The 20,149-nt window shown below is 42.8% G+C and overlaps 1 protein-coding gene across 2 annotated transcripts; it reads right to left on the minus strand.

Annotated features, from left to right (window-relative positions):
- Window positions 1-408: 408 nt before the first annotated feature.
- On the minus strand, window positions 409-17,140 carry edrf1 (erythroid differentiation regulatory factor 1). Of its 2 annotated transcripts, none has more exons than XM_014154709.2 (25): window positions 15,791-17,140; window positions 15,374-15,582; window positions 15,193-15,259; window positions 14,961-15,086; window positions 14,670-14,794; window positions 11,361-11,505; window positions 11,152-11,247; window positions 10,897-11,018; window positions 10,640-10,751; window positions 8,349-8,496; window positions 8,102-8,213; window positions 7,830-7,941; window positions 7,338-7,619; window positions 7,120-7,191; window positions 6,579-6,714; window positions 6,114-6,305; window positions 5,732-5,932; window positions 5,058-5,276; window positions 4,626-4,852; window positions 4,181-4,339; window positions 3,201-3,350; window positions 2,893-3,046; window positions 2,667-2,782; window positions 1,711-1,880; window positions 409-1,030 (listed from the first exon to the last, which is right to left on the minus strand). In XM_014154709.2, the coding sequence occupies exons 1-25, from the start codon at window positions 15,899-15,901 to the stop codon at window positions 868-870; spliced, it is 3,726 nt and encodes a 1,241-aa protein (XP_014010184.1). In that variant the 5' UTR covers window positions 15,902-17,140; the 3' UTR covers window positions 409-867. The 2 variants fall into 2 exon arrangements, with proteins under 2 accessions (XP_014010184.1, XP_014010183.1); XM_014154708.2 differs by having other exon boundaries at window positions 5,058-5,306.
- Between the last annotated feature and the right edge of the window lie 3,009 nt (window positions 17,141-20,149).

The following is a 20,149-nucleotide window of genomic DNA, read 5'->3' on the forward strand; positions in this document are numbered from 1 at the left end:
CACACCCCCTCTGGCCTTATTGCTTAAATAAGGGTGCATTCTCTGTACTTTTCCCTTACTCGCCACTGCTTTTTAACCATCTGTCCCTTTTTGTTAAATTCCTCGAGTCAGTCACAGTCCCAGACAGATTAGAGGTACAGAGCATCACAGGGACACAATTTGAGTTTGTTGAGCCATTTGCTGTAGAAAGAATGGGTGTGGTTGACCCAATTCAGTGACAGGGCATTACATTATTGTAGGTACACGAGGCATTACACCACCATGTGACCTCTTTAGTCCTGCAGACACACTTACAGACTCAAGCCAAGATCCACAGACAGAAATAGGTTGAACTGCTTGGCACCAAGGTTGGTGTTGTGTAGTTGTGTTCATACACTGTCAAGACCAACATGCATCAAGACAAGGTGATAAGAAATATCATTCAAACCTTTATTTCAAGTCAGGGCAAACATGCAGGCACACACATTCAAACATATAGCAATGAGTACAAATCATCCTTTGAATGGATAGTTCGCAGTCAACATTGCCTGCAGGCTATTGCACATTATCAGTTTGAAACGTTCTTACATTTTATCCAGGTTTATAAGACCAAATCCGGTACCGGTACTCCAAAGTTTGAGTCATGCGCATGCATCTCGCATTTAGAGAGAACAAAGAAAATATACATTTTAAAAGGTAATTTTCCAATCCTCTTTACAAAACTAGGCCAATTGAAATGTTGAAACGCTGCAATTGTAAAATAAACGATCTACCAGAGACTAAACTGTGGATTGCGCAGTCTGGAAGTAAGGCACAGCTGGTGATGCTTTCACATTGTAGGTGTGTAGAGCAGTGAACACCTTGGTAAGGGTGTTATTTTGGTTGTCGTCATGACGATGCCCCAAGGTCACCACTTCCTGTCTTTGGGATCAGCTGTTGCAGGAGGTCCAGGAAGAGCTCAATGCGGCTGAGGAGTGGAGCAGTCTTTTCAGCACGCAGTATCTTGGAGTAAACATTCTTATAGGTCTTCAGGAGCTCCTCGTCCTTATTGCTATTGTAAAAAAAGAAACATTCTGAAGAGATCTTGATTTGAATCAAAGCTATGCTTACATGTATTAACATTCCTTATTAATGGTGTAGGGGTACTGAGATTGATACCCTGACCCCTACTGCCACTGTGCACTGTCTTACAGAGACAAAGCTTTCTGCTAAAGAAGCATAACAATGATTGACACTTGTTAAAGAGAGGGCTAGAGGAACAGCTCTGTGTGGAGGGACATCTGTCACTGGGAGAGCTGTGGCAGGGCAGGACAAACACACTGGGGTTAAAATGCTACGGGTTCTTTAGATACTCAAGTTATCTGCTGGTCGTAGTACAGTGTATTGAGGGCATTCAGTGAACCAGTAGTGCTATTAGAAAGTCTACCTAACGACCAGTCTTACACAATGACCTTTTATGCATCTCTTATCTTCCCACTGAGTTCCCCTGCCCATTTTACTCCTCCTCCAAAACAGTGACCAATCCATCCAAGAAGAAATGGATAGAAAATAGCAGATGCTCTGAGCTGTCCTACAAAGACCAAGCTACTACTTACTGACTGACTAGTCTTAAGATGAAAAGATTTCGGGAAGTTTCAGTATTATGCTTCTACTGGATCTCATGTTTAGTCCTGGTTTAGCCCCCTGCAGGACAAGGTTAACCAGGCTCGGTACAACCAGTCCTTTCCTCACCTTGGTTTGCGCTTCATGGCCGTCATCAGCTTGACCAGCTGCAGCAGCAGGAAGGAGAAACTGGGCTCAAATACGCCAATCAATTTCATCACTTCTATGGTGTTCAGCCCTGAGGAGGTGGTGCCATCTGCACCACTGTCAAGGGGTCTTGTCAACTCTGGGCAGTCTGTCTACAAAATAAAAAAATTACATTCATGTGGAAATGTACACATAGAAATGTGAGTTATAGATCTATTATTCTACTTGAATGCAAGTCTAAGAAGCGACCGATATATTCTATGTGCACTATTTCTATGTTTCCCGTTCTTAAGTTGTGTTTTTGCGTATTTTACTTTCAGTTTCGTAAAAACGACTTCAAAGCAGAAACAACAATATTTTTGGTTATGGAGCGGTTTACATGGTACAATGACTCTCTACACCGGTGGTTCCCAAACTTTTTAATAGTCCTGTACCCCTTCAAACATGTTAATTATTTGACTAGGATACCTGTATTTGACATTGTGTTGTTATTTCGCTGAACTCTAGATTGTTTCATTTTATTTTTGGCAGTGAAACGAGGCTACTCAGGCGAGAAAAAAAAACTCACGCAAATGTATAGCCCCGTTGGACTGTTTGTTTTCTTTTTTTCCACATTTTCAATGTACGAAATACATTTTTTTTCCCTTCTTACATTTTTTTTTTTTAAATCCCATTTTTATTTGGCCTACCCCCGACGGCATTGTGCGTACCCCAGTTGGGAATACCTGCTCTACACTATACTTGCTTATTTTGTCACAGACTGAAATTAGGCAAACTATTAGTTTAGCAACCAGGAAATGGCGGCGCGATTTCGGCATAGTACAACAAGTAGGAGGAGTTGTGGAAGTAGTTGGTGGTTAAATGTAACCGATGACTGTCAAACAGAAGGGGAGTTCCTTTGCAAAAGCAGTAGGTTCTATTTGTGTTTGTGTCTGTACCTCTGTGTGGTCCTCTAGCAGCTCTTTGTGGATAAGCAGGAAGGCATGGCGAGTGTCTGTCAGTATATCCAGGGCTCCTGTCAGGGTCTTCAGCTTGGCCCCACTGCTGCTCTGACCTGTAAACATACATTGTTACTCAATGACACCACCTTTTAGGAGACTATGACAGTTCTGACCAGGCTGGGAGTGTGCCTGGCCCTGGCCTGGGTGAGTGAGCCTGACTGACCTGCCATGGTGAACTCGGCGAAGGCCACCCTCTCCAGAAGGGTGCGGAGCAGCTCGCAGGGCGCATCCTTCAGGCTGAGGAACAGGAGGACAGCCTTGCTGTAGTGCAGCTCTGCCAGGCTCCTGTGCTGCTTCCTCAGGTGCTCATCCCCCACCTGGCACAGAGGAGGAAACATCCAGAATGTACTACACAGACTGAACACCTTAATGCTTTTCTACAGATGCAACCACATTTAAATGGTTTAAAAACAGGACGACTGGTAGATATCTTGCTCTAGATAGATTGTTTGTCCTAGGTCAGGTCCTTACCTGGTTGCGGAAGCAGCTGTGGTACATGGAGGCCAGGCGGTGGTGGATGGTGGCAGCTCTGTACTGGTAGAGGGGCTGGCGGGCCGACTCGGTCTGCAGGTCACAGTACTTCAGAGACTTCAGCATGGCCTCTGTCACCTCCCGCTCAATCTGGCAACCCACAGCAATGAAAACTTAGTTATGGATTACTGTGCTCCTACAATTTTCACACCGGCGCTAACCATTTCACCTAAGGCAGAATGTAGAGTCCGTATGGTTAGTTAACTTGATAGACTTTGCCCATTCTGTTCATTCACCTACCGTAATTTCCGGACTATTAAGCGCACCTGAATATAAGCCGCACCCACTGAATTTTAAATAAAAAAATATTTTGAACATAAATAAGCCGCACATGTCTATAAGCCGCAGGTGCCTACCGGTACATTGAAACAAATGAACTTTACACAGGCTTTAACGAAACACAGCTTGTAAAAAAAAAAAAAATTAGCAGTAAGCTTTAGTTGTCTTTTTGCACTGAGTCAATTCCTAACGCTGCTGTTTCCAACGTCTTATCAGACTCATTAAGACCAAGCTCCCGTGCAGCAGCTCTATTTCCTTTTCCAACAGCCAGATCAATCTCCTTCAACTTGAAAGCTGCATCATATGCATTTCTCCGTCTCTTTGCCATGATGAGGGTGACAAAATGACTACCGTAATCAGAATGATGGGAAGTTTGAGAGCGCTCGATTTAATCTAAACAGTAAACAAAAAAGTTGTTTGACCTTAACCCGTTCGGCAATTTCATTGGTCTAATGAAAGCTTCATGCCGCCAAAAAACTGAGCACGTCGCAGAATGTGTTTTTTTGGAGAAAAAAAAATGGAAAGCGGGAAAAATACATATTAGCCGCGTCATTGTTTAAGCCGCGAGGTTCAAAGCCTGGGAAAAAAGTTGCGGCTTATAGTCCGGAATTTACAGTACTATGAATCTATCCAAGTGTTACCTGTTCCTGGGCCTTCCTGGACAGAGGGGCGTAGTCCTGCAGCAGAGTGGCCAGTGTGAAGTAGGTAGTGGACAGCTCCCAGTTGACTGAGTCCCACACTGCAGGGTGGTTCCCTCTGGTGGCCAGGGAACGCATAGCCCTGAGGTAGTAGTCTATAGCCTGGAGGGGGAGAGAGCGAGTGTAAAGGTCCCTGCTCCATTTTCATTAGCACCAACTCTTACTGAAAGTGTGGTAATGTTAAGTTGAATTTCCCTACTTAAAAACCTCAGAGCATTTATGCAGGAGTTGCCAATATGACAGGAAAGTGACTGGCACAAAGATAAGCAGATCGTTTAGCCTTCATGCCTTTCTATTTATTGTGGAAAGCAATACGGGGTTGGTGTAGTCACAGAAATCATGATATGTCTGTTACATAATGATATTTCTATTAGTGTGGTAGCGGTACCTTATTGTAATAGAGAGACTCCTCCGGGGAGAACTCTCCTCTGCTCAGGTCTGCAGATGTAGCACAGTGGGCCTGGGCACAGATCCTCATCAGCCTGCCTGTGTTGCACAGCAGCAGGGAGGTGTTGGTGCTGTCCTCAATGGCCTCAAAGTCCTTCATACCCTTCTCAAAGCACGAGAAACTCTTCTTCCATATCTCCTGTTCAGCTATAGATACAGATGTCTTCACTGAAAAGGAAGGGGGTGGGGCGAAGGGTTTAGAGTGAGGAAGAGGTTCATATTTGTTTATTTTAGGTCTGTTTCCTGAAGAAAGATATCGTATTTCAGAAATATTTCTTATATTGTTTACAGCATTCCTAAATTAAATCAATAGTCAACAAATAAACCATTTACACAAAATCATCCTCCATAACTGATAGGCCAGACTCCCTACCTTCTTTCTCGGTCTGCATGGCAGCAGCCTGGTTCATGTAGAAGACTCCTATCTCGTTGCGAATGTTGCCCAGTCTCTTCAGTACCTGGGCTAGCTGTTCAGGGCCATGTTCCTTCACCACCCCGGAGGTCAGCAGCTCGTAGGCCGCCTCGTAACACTTACTGCTCACAAACAGCTGGTACTCTGGGTCCGTGGCCAGGTCACTGGCCATGTTAAAGGCTGGGGGACAGTCACACAGGCCAGACTGATCTAATTTGTAACAACAATGATGCACTGCATTTATATATAGGATTGTTCAAGCTTTTAAATATTGTAATGTTAGCATTTGTTATTACAGGTTCTTGCTTCTGAAAAGCACCACAGCAGGGATTATCAACTAGATTCAGCCGCGGGCCTTCAAACCTTGCTTTCATTTGTATACAATCACATCTCTCTATTGTGCGTGGGAATACTTGGAAACACATTTCTTATATTAAAATCATTTGGAGCTGATTTCCTGGTGATTTTCCAGTCTTATGTCCAACAATGAAAAATACTCAAAACCACCCGCGGGCCACCAATTGGGGAACCCTGCAACATTAAATGGAAAATCTACAGAATACTGAAACCTTTTGTGTCAATTGTGAAGGAATGTGTTATGTGTTTATTGATGAAAGGTGTGAGTGTCTCCTCACCCTGGCAGCTGCTCTCTCTGTGCAGGCTGTGCAGCACCTCCTGGTCTTCCTTGGTCTGGTAGCTGTACTCCTCCAGGTAGGCAGCACGGTTACTGGCATTCTGGGCAAGCATCAGCTGGATGTCCCCACACAGAGACAGACACTGGCTGTGGAACAGCAGCACCCGCGAGTGCAGGGTACTGCTCACTGAACAGTAGGCATCTGCAGAGGAAGGGAGAGAGCGAGAGAAAGAGATGGATGAAGGAAGGGAGCTAGCAAGGAAGGTTCAACCCTATTTCAACAGGTCCCTCATTATCCATCAGTTCAATCTCAGACAGCCAATCCGATCACAGTTAACTACATTTCCCAGAATGCCTAACTGAACCAGAGAGGAGACACTGACCGTGGCACTGCAGGGCCAGTTTGATGTAGCGCAGGGCCCGGCCGTACTTGAGCAGGTTAGTGGCAGCGTCTGACAGTACGTAGTAGGCCTTGGACGCCTTGAAGAAGAGCTGCAGCTTCATACGGTGCTGCCAGGACCCTGGGATCATCCCTGACCGGGTCGGATGCTTCCGGTCCTCCTGGAAGGGACCAGCTGTACCCAAGAGATATAGGGGCAGAGAGAGGGGATAAGAGAGATAGATAGGGAAAGAGATAAGGGCAGAGAGAGGGGATAAGAGAGATAGATAGGGAAAGAGATAAGGGCAGAGAGAGAGAGATGGGGAAAGCAATATAGGGACAGAGAAATGTAGGTATTTATTAGGGGCTCTTCACATATAACGAGGAACCTGCTAATTATGGTACAACATCCTTCATTATCAATATTGTAGTATATCTATGCTTCTTGATGGGGTCAGTGATGGCCAACCTCTGTCCAGGAGGAGTGCGATCCCTTTCTCCACGGCCTTACTCCCATCCTCGTACTTCAGGGGGATGGGGGTGTTTGGGTCAGCAGCTGGGAGGTCACTCTCCTTCTTAATGCTGCCGTCCACTGCTTTTAGGCCCTGCCAATCACATCCAAACATTCAAACAATATATAAAACATATACAGACGCACACAAACATCAACGACGTCACACCTGCCCAGACCCACATGTTCCCACAGCATCCATCTCCAGTGCTTGAAAGACTATGCCAAATGGCTTCAAATTGCGCTATTCTGTTTCTCTCCGTCGCCCATACCTTTTCAATATTTAACTAATAATGCCTTTGATTCTTCCACAGTCTTAACAATGGAGGATCAGTTGATTTCAAGGGTCTTTTTTTTGTTGATGATGATTTACGAGAAAACTATGGTCCAACCCATTGGCTATCTCACCGCACCCTCATATGCCATGTCTTGAAATAAGCAGATAGACGTATTAAAAGTACATTTACATAACTATCACTACACTGCAGTAGAGGCTCACCTTTAAGACATAGCTGAGGACATGCCGACATCTTTCCTCCTTGTCTTGAGAGACGGGAAATGCGTAGATGGGCTGCAGCGGGGGGAGGGAATATTACTTCATTGTCTAGATAGATGTTCTTAAATGTTCTAAGACTCACTCTGTGTAGTGGCTAGTTTCTAGTTAGGTCAAGATATGTCAACAAACAGCGTAGCTAGCAATAAACGTGTGACACTCACCCTGATCTGGTGAGTGGACTTGTACTTCTCTGGAACAGACAGCTCCCCCACTGATTTGATAATAGCTACAGCTTTGCTATCATCCTGTGAGTCCAACGTGGTACTAAAGGAGCCGTTCTCATCACTGTCCTCTGGTAGGTCTTCTGGATCTTCTTCATCATCCTCGTCACTGTAGCTGTCCTCTGAGCCCCCGGCCCGCAGCGACTCCCCCCCAGCTCCCTCCTCTGGAGACTCGTCCAACTGGAACAGCTCTGCCAGCATGTAGTGGGCCGATGCTATGATCTGAGCCAATCAGAAAAGGGAGAGGACAGTTAGAGGGAACAGGCCAACAACAGAGAAGGAACAGGCTAGACGGGTTGTTCAACAAACGTGTAATTTATTTTTCTGCAAATTTCTCGTCTTTCGATATCAACGATTTGCACAAACATTTTAGAAACAATCAAAGGCCTTTGGTCTTGTGGAGTAAGTAAGAGTACGAGTCCAGTCCATTACCTGGGGGTGCCTGTCCTGGTCCAGGAGCTTCACACAGTTGAGGAGCAACGTTCTGATTGTTCCATAGTGCTTCCTGTTCTGGCTCTTCTTCAGCATCATGTTGCTAGCCACTCTGCAAGAACAACAACGCACATTCTACAAAACAGAATGTATAGTCTGGTGCCACCTGTTGGACTTAGTGTATTTGCAATTACTGCACTGACTGATAACCCTATGTTTTGTGTACTGGTTTCAGGAATGTGTAGATACTGTTCCAGGTTGCAGGTACCTACTTGTAAAGGAGCACAGCCACTGGCAGAGTGAATGGGTTCTGGCATTTCTCCTCTGCTGCTTCCTCACAGAGAGTGGTGAGGTCATACAGCTTTACGATGTCACTTCCACTAGCTGAGGAAGCACAGAAACAGGAGAGTAAGATTAAGTAGGGCTACTGCCACATAATACTGTTTAATTACCAGGTAATTATCACGTTTATTTTGTAAGTCCTACAGGAGTTAGCAAGTGTGATGTGTTATCTCCCACCTTTGAAGAGCCAGTAGGTATGGCCCTCTTTGGTGCAGTTAGACTTGAGGAAGGACAGAATGTTCTGAGCGATGTCTTTCACAACCCTCGTTGAGAAGGTGGAGTTCTCCAGATCAGGGATGTCTTCCGTTTTGATCATCTCATATTTCTGACCAAAGAACAAATCAGCGCTAACTTTATAACAGTGTTTACATTTTAATCATTTAGCAGACTCTTATCCAGAATGACTAACAGGAGCAATACAGGTTAAGTTCCTTGCTCAAGGGCACCGACAGATTTTTCACCAAGTCGGCTCGCGGATTCAAACCAGCGACCTTCGTTTACTGGCTCAACGCTCTTAACCGCTAGGCTACCTGCCGCCCAGTGTTAAATTGTGAATATGTACAGTACCAGTCAAAAGTTAGGACACACCTACTATTTCCAGGGGTTTTATTTAATTTTACTATTTTCTACATTGTAGAATAATAGTGAACACATCAAAACTATGAAATAACACATATGGAATCATATAGTAACCAAAAAGGTTTTACATCAAAAAATAATTTGAGATTCTTCAAAGTAGCAATCCTTTGCCTTGATGACAGCTTTGCACACTCTTGGCATTCTCTCAAACAGCTTCATGAGGTAGTCACTTCAACTAATTGTGACACATTTCAATTAACAAGTGTGCCTTGATAAAAGTTAATTTGTGGAATTTCTTTCCTCCTTAATGCGTTTGAGCCAATCAGTTGTGTTGTGACAAGGTATGGGTGGTACACAGAAGATAGCCCTATTTGGTAAATGACCAAGTCCATATTATGTCAAGAACAGCTCAAATAAGCAATGAGAAATGACAGTCCATCATTACTTTAAGACATGAAGGTCAGTCAACCCGGAACATTTCAAGAACTTTGAAAGTTTCTTCAAGTGCAGTTGCAAAAACCATCAAACTCTATGATGAAACTGGCTCCCATGTGGACCGCCACAGGAAAGGAAGACCCTGAGTTACCTGTTCTGCAGAGGATAAGTTCATTAGAGTTATCTGCACCTCAGATAGCAGCCCAAATAAATGTGTCTGTTACTTGAACTCTGAAGCATCTCAACATCAACTGTTCAGAGGAGACTGAGTGAATCAGGCCTTCATGGTCAAATTTCTGCAAAGAAACCACTACTAAACGACACCAATAATAATATTAATAAGAGACTTGCTTGGGCCAAGAAACACAAGCATTGGACATTAGACCAGTGGAAATCAGTCCTTTGGTCTGATGAGTCCAAATTTGATATTTTTGTTTCCAACCGCCGTGTCTTTGTGAGACGCAGAGTAGGTGAATGGATGATCTCTGCATGTGTGGTTCCCACCATGAAGTATGGAGGAGGAGGTGTGATGGTGCTTTGCTGGTGACACTGTCTGTGATTTATTTAGAATTCAAGGCACACTTAACCAGCATGGCTACCACAGCATTCTGCAGTGATACGCCATCCCATCTGGTTTGCACTTAGTGGGACTATCGTTTGTTTTTCATTTACATTTACATTTAAGTCATTTAGCAGACGCTCTTATCCAGAGCGACTTACAAAATGGTGCATTCACCTTATGATATCCAGTGGAACAACCACTTTACAATAGTGCATCTAAATCTTTTAAGGGGGGGGGTTAGAAGGATTACTTTATCCTATCCTAGGTATTCCTTAAAGAGGTGGGGTTTCAGGTGTCTCCGGAAGGTGGTGATTGACTCCGCTGTCCTGAGGGAGCTTGTTCCACCATTGGGGTGCCAGAGGACAACCAATTTTTCCACAGGACAATGACCCAAAACACACCTCCAGGCTGTGTAAGGGCTATTTGACCAAGAAGGAGAGTGATAGAGTGCTGCATCAGATGACCTGGCTTCCACAATAGCCTGACCTCAACCCAAATGAGATAGTTTGGGATGAGTTGGACTGCAGAGTGAAGGAAAAACAGCCAACAAGTGCTCAGCATATGTGGGAACTCATTCAAGACTGTTGGAAAAGCATTTCAGGTGAAGCTGGTTGAGAGAATGCCAAGAATGTGCAAAGGTGTCATCAAGGCAAAGGGTGGCTACTTTGAAGAATCTCAAATACATTTGGATTTGTTTAACACTTTTTTGGTTACTACATGATTCCATGTATGTTATTTCATAGTGTTCATGTCTTCGATTTATTCTACAATGTATTAAAAAGTAAAAATAAAGAAAAACCCTGGAATCAGTAGGTATCTCCAAATGTTTGACTGATACTGTATATAGGGTTAAAAATGACACATTTGGGCATTAAAGACAGGGCTTATTTACCTGGACGATGCCATTGACATGAAAGCACATCACGAGCTCTGGAACATTGCACATCAGATTGTCCAGCCAGTAGTCAATACCTGTGAGAATGTTGATTGGCTTGTTGTTATCCCTGAAAAAGAAGGAACCTTCTAGGTATTTTGCAGGAGAACATTGCTGTGGAACAGTAGTAAACCAATTAAAATGTTTTATATTGACTGCCATGAATGATGTTTCTGGGGCTTTACGTAATGTTCCCTGCTTTACGTAATTCTGACCTGAGCCGCAGGCTGACAGCTGGGTAGCGCCCTCCTCCAAAGATAGGCATGTTGGACCCCACCAGCATGTGGATGTCCTCAAATGTCCACAAGATGTTCCTCACAAAGTCATTCCTCAAACCCTGTAAAATAAGTTGAGGGAAAAGTTGAATGGATTCTTTAATTGAATAGATTAAACTAATGCAAACTAAAGATAAGACAGAAAATGCACATCTTTAATCATGCTGTCGATTAAGTTTCTTAGCAGTAGCCTACCTGACTGTTCTCCCCCTCGTTGAACAGTGTGGTAAGGTTCTGCTCTTTGGAAGCCACTTGTCCCAATGCATACTTGCTATCCATGGGAACCCCTTCCTGTAAAGAATGGACATACAGTCACCAAGGAAGACACAAACTCAACAAGAGCACAACAACACACAGACTTAAGGTACTGCGATTCCTGCTCATTTCCATAAAGGGAGACCTACCTCTTTGTGTGCTGCAGACTCCTCGGAGTCTGAAGCGGTGCTAGTGAAGGTAGCGGGCCAGGAGGGACCAAACTCCTCCGCCCCACACCCCTCATCAGGGTTGTCTGAGTCAGGGACAGGCTCTGCGGCTCCATCACCATTAATACTGGAGAATACATGGAGGAGTTAACCATTAGGATTTACTCTGGCTAAAATAAGGTTCTTGTTTCTATTGCAAGTCTTTTGTTCACATTAACAAGTAGGCTAGTAATCCAACTACGGCTGTGGCGGTCATGAAATGTTGTCAGCCGGTAACTGTCATGCAAAGGACTGTTGGTCTCACGGTAATTGACTTACATTTACATTTACATTTTAGTCATTTAGCAGACGCTCTTATCCAGAGCGACTTACAGTAGTGAATGCATACATTTCATACATTTTTAGGCTTTAACGAAACACGACTTGTAACAAAAAAAAAAAATTAGCAGTAAGCTTTAGTTGTCTTTTTGCACTGAGTCAATTCCTCACACTGCTGTTTCCAACGTCTTATCAGACTCATTAAGACCAAGCTCCCGTGCAGCAGCTCTATTTCCTTTTCCAACAGCCAGATCAATCTCCTTCAACTTGAAAGCTGCATCATATGCATTTCTCCGTGTCTTTGCCATGATGAGGGTGACAAAATGATTACCGTAATCAGAATGATGGGAAGTTTGAGAGAGCTCGATTCAATCTAAACAGTAAACAAAAAAGTTGTTTGACCTTAACCCGTTCAGCAATTTCATTGGTCTAATGAAAGCTTCATGCCGCCAAAAAACTGAGCACGTCACAGAATGTTTTTTTGGAGAAAAAAACTATTGAAAGCGGAAAAAAATCCATATATTAGCCGCGTCATTGTTTAAGCCGCGGGGTTCAAAGCGTGGGAAAAAGTTGCGGCTTATAGTCCGGAATTTACGGTAACTAATTTACTGCCTGGTGATGTCACCAGGAAGGCCAAAACTCCATCCCACCAAAACAGGCTGACATTTGAGGCAGTCTTTTCAAACAGAATTATCATCCTTTTCACAATTTCATAGTATTATTCCAACCTCATACTGTGGAAATCTATATAAAACACAGGCAAATCACATTTTCAACTGCACTGGGCCTTTAACTTAGGAACAACACCGGTGTGGAAGCACCTACTTTCAATATACTTTGTATTCCTCATTTACTCAAGTGTTTCCTTTATTTTTGGCAGTTACCTGTACATCTGACAAAGTGATGGTTAATAAGCCACTAGCGTTAAGATCTACTAAAATCCTGGAGTTTGTTTGTGACTAAACAAGTAGACAGATCCATGTTCGTAACCACAACCCTTTTCAGCAAAATTTTTAGCAGTGCTGCAAATCTGAGAGCCAGAGCTGGTCCCAGTGATCTTATCCTACTCCGGGTACCTAGTTCAACAGTCCTGCTGGTTTTGGTTTCTCTTGGGTACTTGACGTGATTGATTGGCCAGAGTGGTATCCCTGATAGAAATCCGTCCCCATTTAAAAGGCCAGGTGAAAATAAGCAAGACGGTGGACTTGGAGAACTGGATCCTGGGAGCCTGAGCGTGAATGAGGGTAAGAGAATATAAACAATATGATATGTACATTTCTCTGTAACTGCTGGGCTGGACAAATTGATAACTGGATGTTTTACAGTTACTATTTGAAACTGCAAATTATTGTCGATACGTATGTGTGGGGAGGTTTGTGGGTGGGTTTGTATCTGCAAGCATGAAGCCAAACTGTATTTTATGTGAGTCTCTGTGTGTGGGAGGGAATAGTGTGTGTTTTGTGTAAATAATTCAGGACTGGATGCCGCAGCGTGTGGAGTGTGTGTGTTCTGCAGGGTGAAATATTTATCCTCATATAATAACACCATCAGGGGGGGTGACCCTTCTGTTCCCCTGTCAGCACACACACACGCCTGCAAGCGTGCATGCGGACACACAAATCAATCTCTGCATAACTATGAGTGAACTATAACTCAAGTACAACACCATTCTCCAGCAAAAATAACCAACCGGTCACCACCATCCTCAGTCACTGAATACTATACATATCAGGGGAAAATATCATGTTTATAATATGGTCATCTATTATACGGAACTTACTTACTGACTTAATTAACATAAACACGTTTAGCATCTCCGGGCTTCCACACATAAAAGCTGCTGATATGCGCCTTTGGAACATCTAGGCCTACATTTTAATAAGTCGAATGGAGCGGCTACTGTGCTGAGCGTAAAAGTGACCATTTGAGACAGGTCCAATAGGCTACACTTAATTTAAAGTTAATTATTAACTTTTGTTGTGATAGGCCTACAAACCTCAGAATGTCTTAGAAATCAAAACATTTGGGTTGCATGATACGACTATATTGCTGATTTGTGTGGCAAGCAAGTTAGGAGATATCTAGTCAATGGAAGATGGAATTAAAATGACAGAATTAAAAGTGAAATCAGAAGGAAAGGCTACAATGACCAAAAGCCAACAGGCAAGCTGCTATTTATAATCTGAATGGAGTTGTTATTTGTAGGCTAACTGTAGGATGGTGAGAAGCACAGTAGCGTTATGGCTAGCCTCAATTAGCCTAGTTACCTAGTTTCTCTGTTTGATGCAGTCAAAGCAGGTACGGGATGATAAATAACTAGCACTATACTAGCATGAGTTAACAGTGGTTGCCGTCTCTCTCTCTACCCCTGCTCCGGTGCTCCGAGCCTCCCGCGTCTTACTCACACACACACCGCACAAGCCCTCGACCACTCCATGCCAGCTACAGCTGCTCACTCTGTGCCTCTTTCGCTCTCCCTCCCTCCAGTTAATTGCTCTGGTTAATAAAGTAGCAAAACAATTGGCTTTTCTGCTGCTTCCCTCACTTGGATTGGACCGAGTGTGGACCTGACCGGCTCCATACGATGATGGGTCTGGTTGTCCTTATGTCCATTCGTAATGGGTTTTAAAAATGTATTTACCCATATTGGGTGCAGGGCTTTCCCGTGTCCATTTCAGAACGGGAGCTCTAACTCCCATCACCCATTCCTCATCACATAGATTATTTAGATTCAATCATAAAGTGTTTAGAGAGTGATTAGAGAAGGACTATAGAGTGCTGAGTACCAGGCCATTATTGAGGACCGTTAGCAAACAGGGTAGGCTACCCATCAGCGCCATTAATTTGCGCAGTTTTGGATGAGATTACCATGACCAACGGTCAGAGGGAATTTGACTGCGGTCATGACTCATGACTGCCAGTGTGGTGGTAATGCGGTCACTGTGGCCCTAAGTCCAACCTCAAATAACTCACCTGTAGTAGAGGAACTTGGACAGGATTGCTTTTTGGTACCAGTGTTCCTTGCTCTTCTTTTTTCTCTGCCACTTTTGATCTATTAGTCTCTGGTAAAACTCCTTCAGCCATGTCCAATCGCCTGTCTGTGACAGAGCATAAATATAGATCTTACTACTATACTGGCTACAATCAAAGAAAAACACAATCAAATGTATTTCTACAACCATTGTCAATCAGACATTTTCAGGCTTTCTTGCTTCCATAGTGATATTAAAACAGGCTTATTCTCCACTGGCGGTCTAATTGTACCTGAGAGGACCTCATGAAGAGCTCCTGAATGTCCAGTTCATCAAGGAGGAGAGTCCTTCCCACGCGGTGGACGGCCATACTGACATGGGACTTACTGTAGGGGATCTTCAACAGCTTCTTGATGTTCTGAGGAGAAAAGAGAATGAGACTGTTAGGGTCAACAAACCATTTTGATTACCAAACATGTCAAATACATAACACAGTAGCAAAACAAATTCTTAGATAGACCTACCTCAGAGTCTGACACCACATCAACATCATCCCCAATAGAATCAATGAAGTCATAGGCCATCCCAAAACTGTAGATAGAAGAACATACAAGTACATGAGCACCTTGCAACAATTCAGTGATGATGCATACCACCAGATACCACATCTTGTTTTGAGGACTGAATAACCAACCAGCACTTCACCTGGAGAAAGGCTTGCTCTTGCTGCTGGACCCTAGTACAGTGGACCCTGCAGGCCCAAGCTGGGGACTCTCCCGGAGCCAGTTGGCAGGAGGCAGCTTCAGGTCTGTCTTCTCCTGTAGTAGTGCATAGGTGGTGGGTGGAGGGGCAGCAGAGTACTTCACCACCGCACGGCTCTTTATTTCGTTGTTGCCAAGGCACATCTCCAACTCCTTTGATACACGTAAACAATGGTAGCATTGATGGTAAACTCAAACAACTTGATTCAATATAACGAGTAGATAGCTAGATTATTGTGAAGTTAGATGCAACTAACTTAATACATGTAAATATCCCATGTATGTACAGCTAGCTAGCTACAGATATAACATGCATAGACATAACTGCCGTTCAAAGCTAGCTAGCTACTGTACAGTTTACCTGTCTGCCAGTAGTACTGGCAATATCACCCCCACTGTCATCTAACGTTACGTCTTCACTTCCACGGTCTGGAGGGACGCCATCCTCTCGGTTCCCTGGTGCTGAACTCATTTTCTGTCTGCAATTCAAGCTAGCTACTTGTCACAAAAACGAATGCTGCCTAAGGGGTAGCCGTCCTTAACTAACTAGCTTCCTGAAAATGTCAACAACAAAAACACAGTGACAACCTAAATGAATTGCAAGTGCTGGCTAGCTAGCCACTGTAGTTGCTAATCTACCACCAGCTGATTAGCTACCTAGCTAGCTGCCTAACGTTATAGCTTTACACACCAAGCGACATATTGGTTCATCTAAGCCAAACGATAAAATTGGCAAGATGGCTAACACTATCTCCGTTCTGCAGTCATCCAGACTGTATCAACACCACTTGCTGCGTTATTCTGTTCGCTGCTGTTGACAGAACACACGTTTGCGTAAAGACACACATTATCCATTATATTGACCAGATATTCTAGCCGCCGCTCTAACAATAAAATGAAGTGAGGGGTGGGACAAGATGGCGGAGTGAGTGGTTGCATTAAACTGAGCTCCTAAACTTTAAATTGAATTCAAGCCCTAATTTGAGTTTGACGACGAACACAGAGTTAAAGTTGCGTTTCTTACTGTATTTTTTTATTCTTTCAATTAGTTTAGTGGTTCATCGAACATCTGTTTTACACTTTGTTATACTTAAATTCAGCCAATAGAAGCTAGCAATAAATCAGCGTTAGCTAGTTAACGTTGTTAACATTAGCTGAGATAGAAGCTAACAGTGTAGGGGGAGCTGTCGTAACCGAGGTGAGTACTGTCAACTATATGGACGATTTTGACACCCCCAGAAGTAACGGTACCGAGGTTACAGAAATTCTTCGGTACAGGTGTCCAAATAACCAATTCGAACCCCCCAACCTGAAGAGACTACGAGAAAGTGACGCCGGGCAGACTCAACCACCCCAGCAAATGAAGCCATCTTCAAGGAAATCCAAGGTTTAAACAATAACGTTACATTTGACGAACACGATATTCGGCTGAATGGCTTTGATGAGAGGATTTATTAAAAATACCCTTTCGATTGCAAACGTTTCCAAAACTATAGAGTTTAACGCAGCAGGCATTAAGGATATCACTAATGATGTGAAACTGTTGAAAAATAAAGTTGATGCTGGCAAAAGAAAACGAGGAGCTGCGCACAGCCAGTGCTGAACCAGACTGCTGAGACTGAACGGGCTACTTGAAACTGATGGTGAGAATATCAAATAGATTGTGATTGACATTATTGGGAAGTTTGTTCCATATCCCCCTACTACCCTGAACATCGCGGTAGATGTTGTACACTGTCTCGGAGAAAAGATAAAGGAGAACAACAGGCATGTCATCATATGGAGTCTCTCCCCACTCAAGTGCAGTTACGGTATATTAACTATAGAGTCAGAGCATTTATTGCAAGACCAATGCAGTGTGATCATTGTAAAGCTTTTGGTCATGTATCAAGTGTTTGTAGAAGGGAAAAGCCGAGATGTCCAAGTTGTGTTATAAAAGTGATGCATATGTGACATGAACCATGCAGCCACGTCTTTCGAATGCCCCACAAGGGTGAAAGAGAATGAGGTGGCCAAAGTCAGGGTTGCACAGAGCATTTCATATGCAGCAGCTGTGAAACGAGTTGAGGGTTTGAATGGTGCACCAGAAGAGTCCATGGTGGTGGATAGGCCTACACTGCAGGCTGCAGGGGTTGCCTTTCACCAGCAGGATCCTGACATTTGAAAAGTTAAGAAGGTGGACTTTGTGGCCTTTATAGCTATGGTAATTAATGGTACTGTCAAGGCAGGGGCGAAAATCTGATATCAACTTTGGAGGGGACAATTACATTACATTTTCTCAAGAGCAATTCCTGAGGGGGACACCAAAAGTAGTGCTGTAACACATAGCCTATGTTTAATATGGTAAATGTATATTGAGGAACCAAAGAAATAAGGTGTTTGCCGTACTCCTAACTACCGGTACCCAAAACTACACAACTAATCACAACAGCAATACCATTGCCTTTAACAAATCTTAGTTCAGTCACCAGTTTAAGTTGAGAGTGGGGGTATCCATGGCATTTTCCAATTATGTTCCTATTTTACAAGTAAAAAAAATTGAGAACCTTTCATAATGTTGCCAAACAAAGACTCAACAAACTTACCTGAGACTCCCTGTCTCTGCCAGTCTGTCCCTGCATATCTGTCCCCAACTCTGCTGTCTGTGTGCCATCTGTTGCCTGCTCTGCCTAATGACATCATTGTGAAACATTTCCATTAGAATTTCATTTCTTTCTTATGAACATTTTATCAACTAGTCTTTGAGATATTAGGATACTAGGGTTCTTACTTTGCGTTTTGGTGTACTGAAAAATACTCTGATGTCCGTCTTTTTTCTGCCATTTTTCTGCCATTTTTCTACCTGGTTGGCTACACACACACAGTATGTAGGTTATTTACAGTAGGAGATGGGCTTCTATCATCTTATCTTCTATCATTCTATATGGGCTTCGATCTAAAAGGTAGCTAGCAAATGTGAAACGGATTGCAGTGACGAGTTGACAGCTGTATGAGTTCACCATTTACACAACATATGCTGCAACCTTTTGTAATTTTAATCGTTTGTTTCATATTGGCTGGCTTCTAACAATAACTGAATTTGCAAAGCTAGCGAGCACCAATTCAGTGGTGTTTGCTATAATCTTTGCTACCCGGGTTAAATAAAGGTGAAATAAAATATATAAATAAAAGTTCCCTTGCGACAATTTAGCTTTTGCAATGAGACCATTAAATATATTTAAAACAATGGTAGAAGAGAGTGTAGTTCTGTTCAGTTTATCGCTAACCTTATCACAGGGACTTTGAAGCACTAACTTACATGCATGCTGATCTTGGAATAAATTGACGATAGCAAAGATTCCATCTTTGACGACGCCACATAAATGGAATAGGTACTAGCTAGCTTAATAGTTAATATTTGCGAGCTAGCTCTGCATATTCAGCTAGTGTGTGTGCGCGATTGACTGGATTAACCTCACGTCAGTTACGTGCATTGAGTGCCTTTCAGACAGTAGATACGACCTCTACGTTACCTCGCAAGCTAAGGAACTGGCAGTGGATCAACCCATTGTGAGGCAAAGGGTGGGGGGGTCGCAATCTTTTGAAACTTAAAAACGAGCTATTAAGTGTCTATAATCAGCACAATTGCTTTCATTGCGTATTATTAATATTATTTAAATTACATAGTTATGTTTCAGTGATATATTGGGGGGGGGGCAAATCATATTTTTCCCAGGATGGGGGGGTCGTGTCCCCCCCGGGATTTCCGCCCCTGTGTCAAGGTGGAGAGAAGACTCTGGGGCGATTCAGAACAGGTGTATGTATGTATGTGTGTATATATATATTACTGAAATCATGTGACTTCTGAAGGTAATTGGTTACACCAGATCTTATTTAGGGGCTTCATAGCAAAGGGGGTGAATAAATATGCAGGCACCACTTTTCTTTTTTTTCTTTTAGAATTTTTTTTAAACAAGTTTTTTTTATTTTTTTTCACTTCACCAATGTGGACTATTTTGTGTATGTCCATTACATGAAATCCAAATAAAAATATATTTAAATTACAGGTAATGCAACAAAATAGGAAAAATGCCAAGGGGTTGAATACTTTTGCAAGGCACCGTACTCATTCAAGGGTTTTTCTTTATTTTTACTATTTCCTATATTGTAGAATAATAGTGAAGACATCAAAACTATGAAATAACACATGGAATCATGTAGTAACCAAAAAAGGCAACTGACTATAAGTTACTAGCCCATGTCTATGCCAATAGGCAACAAAAAAAAGGCCTTGATATAATAAGTGAAACTCAAATCAGCCTTCATTAAAGGAAGGAGTATTCATAACCATATACGATTGGTATTAGATATTTTAGATAAGTCTTCTATGTTGTTTTTTTGATTTTTTTAAATGATTTTTATTTAGAACTCTACTTTTGGATTCAGGGAGAATTTCTGTAAAGTGATTGATCGACTGGTATTTCATTTTTTCATTGTATTCACAGGAATGTCCCTGTATTGATGTGTATTGTTGCAATAAAAAAAAGAAAAACATTTTTAAAAAACAATGAAAAGAAATGTCTTCAAAAATGGAAGGCAGTCGAGAGGAGGCAAAATTCTAGCCAATGAGAGGGCAGATACGCGTTTGAACAACAGGCACAAAGGTTTCCACTAATTACCACAACCACAAAGCTATATGTAAAAATTCATGAAAACAAACATTTGCTTTTTATTCAAGGTT

The sequence above is a fragment of the Salmo salar genome, chromosome ssa18, assembly GCF_905237065.1.
Source record: "Salmo salar chromosome ssa18, Ssal_v3.1, whole genome shotgun sequence".
Taxonomy (NCBI): domain Eukaryota; kingdom Metazoa; phylum Chordata; class Actinopteri; order Salmoniformes; family Salmonidae; genus Salmo; species Salmo salar.